The sequence below is a fragment of the Apteryx rowi genome, unplaced genomic scaffold, assembly GCF_003343035.1.
Source record: "Apteryx rowi isolate R43461 unplaced genomic scaffold, aptRow1 scaffold_117, whole genome shotgun sequence".
Classification (NCBI taxonomy): domain Eukaryota; kingdom Metazoa; phylum Chordata; class Aves; order Apterygiformes; family Apterygidae; genus Apteryx; species Apteryx rowi.
This window is the reverse complement of record NW_020447386.1, coordinates 1039809-1046126: the sequence shown is the minus strand read 5'-3', so window position 1 is coordinate 1046126 and position 6318 is coordinate 1039809. Positions and strand designations below refer to the sequence as shown.

Genomic DNA, 6318 nt, shown 5'->3' with positions numbered 1-6318 from the left:
GGAAAATATATACTGATAGGAAAGAAAAAATAGCTCTTTAAAAAACAAAAAAAAAAGCTCTCTAACAGCTTTGGTCTGAAATGCCCAAGAGCATTTGTTTGGGACTGTTCTGACTGTGTTATAGAGCGTGCTGACCTGATGGGGTGGAGAAGGAGCTTTTCCCATGTGGAGGAGGTGCAGCTTTGGCAAGGGCAGCTCACAGTGCTCTACAAGTGTGTCGCAACTCTGTTTTGGAGGAACTTTCAGGTCATACTTGCAATTACAACAAGGAAAGACAATGAGGTCATTTCATCGCATGCATCCCACAAGCAGTGAGGGCAGGAATAGACCGGAGATATTACACGTAACCGCAGCTCTATAACCAGTCTGGACAAGGTCCATATGTGACATGGTTAGAGCTTGTAGATTAACATGGCAACCAGCTGTTTGCTGCTCTTCCCCAAAAGCAAGGCTGGCCAAAGATTTGTTTCCTATAATTAATACCTGCTGTAACTGTTATTTTGCTCAGTGATGGGCCTCTCTATTGCGCACCTGGGTTTGCTGCTCATATGAACACCTTTTTCTGCAGCAGAAGTCATTGACCTACAGACTGCTGATACCAGCCCTTGCTCCAGGGCTTTCTGCGTTGCTGCCATAGTGTGAACTTGAACGCACTGGTTCATTTATCTACAGGTCTTATTTTCCTCAACAGGAAAATTATACTTAGCCTTCTTCTTAAAGTACTTTGGGGTATTTTAAGAACTACATCATTTTCTGTGAGTGGCTGTCCTACTGTCCTACAAATAATGCACTACAGGAATGCACATAGCTTCTCTGAGTCCTTATAGGAAGATAAGTAGAGAGACAGAGGTGTGGAGAGTATCATATCCAGCTCCTTTGGTCCTTTCTGCTTTTTACAGTGAGGAGAAATTTCCCAAGGCTCAACAACAGCAAAGCCCAACTACGCACACCAAGCTAACCCTAGGTGACTTGCCCAAGGTCAGGCACAGTCTCTGGTGCTGCTGACAACCCAGAGCTCCACAGCTGTAGCTGTGAGACCTTCCTTCTTCCCCTTGTCTTATGAGAAATTCAATTCTGAATCAGAAAAAAACAATCCTCATAATTGGCACAACCTCTGTGAGAAACTGAACTCTCTTCATTAAGAGCATTCCAGCGGCCAGGGACTATTTGCAATACCCTGTGCAGGGAAGGAGCCTCTGTATTTCATAAATATACTAGGTACAAAAATAACAAGTTTAAGACAAGCTAGCTTAAAAAAACAGCCATCACAGAACAGGGTCATAGCTAGAAGCAAAGGAAAGGCTGAGTAGTGGGAGAGTTTTGCTGGCATAAACCCACGCACAATAGGATTCACACACAAGTGATAGACCTCAAGGAGCTCACAGCTCTAAAACATTGTTTAGGAAACTAATGTATTAGTTTCCTATTTATATATCTCTATATATATAATATTTATATATATTTACTGGAGGTAGATATTTCCTTCAACTGGATTCAATTATTCTCAGCAAAACTGCATAACCCTCGCATGATTTTTCCTAAGTGTTCTACTGTTTTCCTTCCAAACACGTACTACAATGCTGTTCAAATTCCTTTAAATGCAATCTAACATTACTCCTCCAGGACTAATTTAAGAAATAGCGACAAATCAAAAGTAACTCAGAATTTACTTCTAAACCTTGAGGTGAACCCAAATTACCATTATTTTTCAAAAGATACTGGAAAAGTCCCTGAAGTGCTAGAAATAAGCAGCTGGCCTGCCAGCATTACAGATAATGCTACACTCTTCCTCTTTCTGACTTTAACATCTTTAACTTAGCAAACTGATTCCACCTGAAAAATTTGTCAGATTTTTTTTTTGAGGGCCAAAACATCCTGTTTGTGCAAAGACAACTCCAACTACTTTGAGTTCGAGCTAAAAAAAACAAGATTACCTGGATTTGAAATGAGTGCTTATCCAATGCTCCTCCCTCCCTGACACAGTTGCTTGAGTCTCCACTTTTGAACTCTCCATTTAGCTAAATCTCTCTGCTGTGAAGACCAACCTTCTTTCCAGAAAATATGGAATGGAAACACTGCGAAAGAAAACATGTCAGCAACAACACTCCCAGCAGCATCAGCAGCCCTGGTGGTGGTGGTGGTACCTGGGAACCACCAAGGGAAACTGCTCAGTAAGTATTTGAAACCAACCACAAAATGCAGATCTTTTCCAAGCCAGGAGATATGCAAGTTTTGTATCTGTAGTAATGAATGCAAATTAATTAATCAGCGTTAATCATGCTCCTGTACCTCTGTGAGCCGACGTGCGGGACAAGGCGAGGCAGGGCAGCAATGCGCGGGGCCCTCGGGACCCTGCCTAGATGCAGGCACTGCAGGCCAGCTTGGTCTGTCCAGTTTGGTTCCTTGTATCCTTTGCAAATCCAATAGATTTGTGATAATAAGATTACACAAGCATCATCTTTATGCAAAAGCACATAATTTTTAATATGCATGTGTCTCTTTAAAATCAGAAAATAACTCTTGAAGATTGGGCACCTTTCACATTTTCTGATTGTCCATCAGTGATGCCTCTGCTCTGTCAGCAATCCCAATAAATGCAAAGGTCTGACCCTTTTCCCAGATAATTTCCTTTTCATAATAGCAAGAAGACACAACCAAGCAGTGAATTTCTGTGAAAATTATTGCACTTCTTGGGTCACTGATGTGACTTGGCCTCTGGCCTCAAGCCATGCTACGTACTCCAGAAATGCACTGCATTTCAGAGGTTATTGCTTGAATATTACTGCTGGGCAAGTGAACGCTCCATGTGCTGGAACAAATTCAAACGCCTCAGAAAGAGATATCTTCCTCAGCATTGGTATTCATGTGCTGTGGCTGTAAATTATGCCCAGAGTGTTCACTTTTTAAATGCATTCTCACCTCATAATAATTAATGGTGTCAAGTTACTGGTGTGAAAAAAGCCTGACTTTATAATAACTATGGACTAATGAAATAACAGTCATGGCTGGAATAGCATCAATAAATTGTTAGTGAGGAGTGACACACCTGAAAGTGGTACTCTCAAAGACCCTTAAATTATTTAGGTTTCAATGCTCCTCATAAATATTTGGCTTTTGTTAACATTTGTTTCTGTGATAAACATGGAAGTCAGCATCACTATCAGTTACAACTCTCATGCTGATGAGCATGGGGAAGGGAGCACACATTTTCCAAGAAATGCTTTTTTTTCCCCCCGTGAACCCAGTGAGGAACGATCTCTCAGTTCAGCAACCATCCTTAGGGCTTAGAGATTCACCACACAGCCAACTACTAACGCACCAGTCTGTTTGATGGGAGGGAGGGAAAGGAAAAAAAAGGGAAAGGAATATAGCTGTCCTAAGAGAAATATAAAAATGAAAGTGCTTAGAAATAATGTTAACCAATGTGTGTGACTACTCACATGCTGGAGCTCCATTTTCCATTGCCTGGCCTGAATGGGGAAAAGTTGACCATACCTGGCTGCAATGACCAGAAAGATAATTTCTCTGGTTTGGAAGAAACTCCTAGTTAGTGTTTAGCTACAGGATTAAGTCATTACACCAACCTATGGTGCACACTAGTCTGGAGTTTAAAGTACTATTTTGGGAAGTGGGAGCAGCAAATCAAAACTCCGTATGCACAGCAAGGTCTAGATACCACACTGACGTCTTCCTGCGTATATGCTCAGACCATTGGCCCACTGTGCAGAAGCAAAGCTGTTGCCTCAGGTCTGTTTAGATACTTCCCTGACTGAGCTGAGATGCTGGAGGTTCAGAGGCAAACAATACCTCTGGGCATAAACTTTTGATTTTATTTCAGCCCTAAAGGAACTCCATCAGAATATAAGGATGCTTCTGGAGTCAGGTCACCTGATAAAGTAGCTTATTCAAGTTGCTTCTTGAATGCTTTCTTAAATCTGGACACACAGTGTGAGGTATAAATCCACCTCTAGAAAACTAAGAGGTAGCCTAAATATGACCTAAAGGGCACATGCCCCTTTTCAAAAGTGTTAATAGCATATATGAGCACCAAATTTATGGAAAGACAACTGCATAAACTTAATCCTTTTGACAGCATTCCTATACATTCTTTGTTCTTCAGTAACTTAGGAGCTTCTGTAAATTTTCCTCTCAGACAAAGGAGAAAAAAAAGAAAAAAGCTGGAACTTCTTTTATCTAAACAGATATGAGCTGGCCTGTCACCCTGTAATCCATATTCCCTTTTTCTCTGTCTTAGTCAGAAGCATCAAATGCCCAACCTCAGATTTTGAGGATGCTTCACAAAAGCTCTGTGTGGATCTACAGCAGAAGGTTAGAGCTCATGTGTCCAAATCTCTCTCTTTTGTAAGCTGCTATGAAGTGAGAAAATCTGATGATGGTGTCCATTGAAACAATCAAAATGGGGAAGCACCAGAACAACAAGCATTTTCAACATAGATACACATTGGATGATTAAATTTTTTCATTCAGTCCATTTTAATATTCAATATTAGAACTTTTAGTAATAACATGAGATGCAAGAAGGTGAGTGTCAGAGCCCTGCAGGTAAGTTGGAAGGGAGGAAAATCTCATTTAGAGCATTGGAAAGCTTTTATTTGATATCAAAGAGCACTGGATCTGGCTTTTGGAAAAAAAAACTAACAGGAAGTCAAAAGGAAGAAATATGCTCGCGCTCTCTCTCTCTCTCTCTCTCTCTCAATCTTGCTGTAAACTGACATAAAAAGTTGACTGCTGATCTCAATGGAATTACACCACTTCGCAACAGCTGAAGATCTAGCACACACTTCCCAATATTTATTATCAATTCACTGATGATGTGTTTGGTAGAAAAAAACCCTTAACATGTTTTCTAGTAAATTGAGACATAAGACAGCTAGTAAGGTGAGACTTCATGATAATTCCAGAGCTAGTGCAGACAGAGAAATCCATACCTAAAAAGGCATGGGAGAAGCTCAGTAGGAAGCTTAGCCAAGTATCACGTTGGAATGCAAGTCTAATCTTTTTTGCTGTATTCAGAGGTATTTGGATTGGAGGTTTTGGTTATTGAACAAAAAAGAGTATGATTATTCCTGTCCATATGTGTAAGCRTGTGTTTTTATCACCAGCATGTATTATGATGAAATATTAAGACTTATCCACCGCCCGTTTGCATTGCAGAAGTTAAAATCCTTCTGAAAGTGGCAGATATTCCTCAAAACATGAATTCAGCTCAGAAGATCATACAGCAAAACTAATAAACATTACACATTTCTGTAAAGCAAGTAGGACCTGATGAAAAGACTCCAAAATCAACAAGAAGCTTTCCAATGCAATAAAAAGCATTGGCTTTCCTTTTCCCTTTAATATCTTGTTTTCCAAACTGCAGCTTTTCTTCACTGCACTCTCATGACAGCCTCACACTGTTCCTTTAGTTCCATCAAGGCTTGCATCAGGCTGTGATCTGCTCCATGGGTCACCTTCATAATGTTATAGGCCTTGAGAAGAGAGCAGAAAGGGACACATTAGTCACTGTGCAGACTATATGAAGGGTTTGGTAACGGCACTGGGGCATGGACATAAGCAGCAGTCCATTAGGAGCTGGTAGGAGGAAGCTTTACTGCATGGCATAGCAGAAGTAGGAGAGAAGCGTCCCAAAGTGTGTAATGATTTGCTTCTAACAGAGAAGGAGGCACTGCCTTATTACTCCTGGGCGGTAAAAAATTAAAGCCCACTAATATGTTGCGCAGCTGGATGTTTGGAATAGCTGGGGAACATACGGAAGGATGAAGATGTTTTTAATATTGGTTAATTATGACACCCAAGATCTTGATACATTATTTAAAAGAGCCTCAAAGTGCTGTAAATTGATGGAATAAAGTGCCTTATGTGTATCATCAGCTTCAAACAAATATGTAAATTAATAGTTTCACTGTAAAAGGCATGGATGAGGAATGGTCCTTGGCTGCTTTTCCCAAAGAGATCATTTTCTATGTCTGCTGGTCATCTTACAACACTAGGCCAATTTAGGCTTATATTGCCTGTTGTGCTGATTCTCTGCCACATACATGCCTGAAAGACTCTTCTCCCAGCTCACACTGAGATCATCACTTTTCATATGACAGTTCTGCTTCTTCCTTCTGTTAAATTTCTCATGCAAAGAGATAAGTACCAGATGGAACAGGACTCAACATGTCAAAAGAAAGAGCAAGGCAGCTCCAAGTGTAGTGGCAGGAGAAAAAAACTTCTGAGATTTTTCCTTACCCTAAACTGAGAATCATTAAAGACTAAATGTGGCCTGTGTTTCAATGGGTTTCTGGTCTA

General features: G+C 40.6%; 1 protein-coding gene across 2 annotated transcripts in view; it reads right to left on the bottom strand.

Annotated features, from left to right (window-relative positions):
* Window positions 1-4498: 4498 nt before the first annotated feature.
* The window catches only part of SMYD3 (SET and MYND domain containing 3), a 439441-nt gene continuing 437621 nt past the window's right edge, over window positions 4499-6318 (bottom strand). For both annotated transcript variants that reach the window (XM_026082329.1, XM_026082336.1), the window contains one exon: window positions 4499-5492. In XM_026082329.1, the coding sequence (XP_025938114.1) occupies window positions 5391-5492 (102 nt within the window). In that variant the 3' untranslated portion in view covers window positions 4499-5390. The remainder of the gene's footprint in view (window positions 5493-6318) is intronic.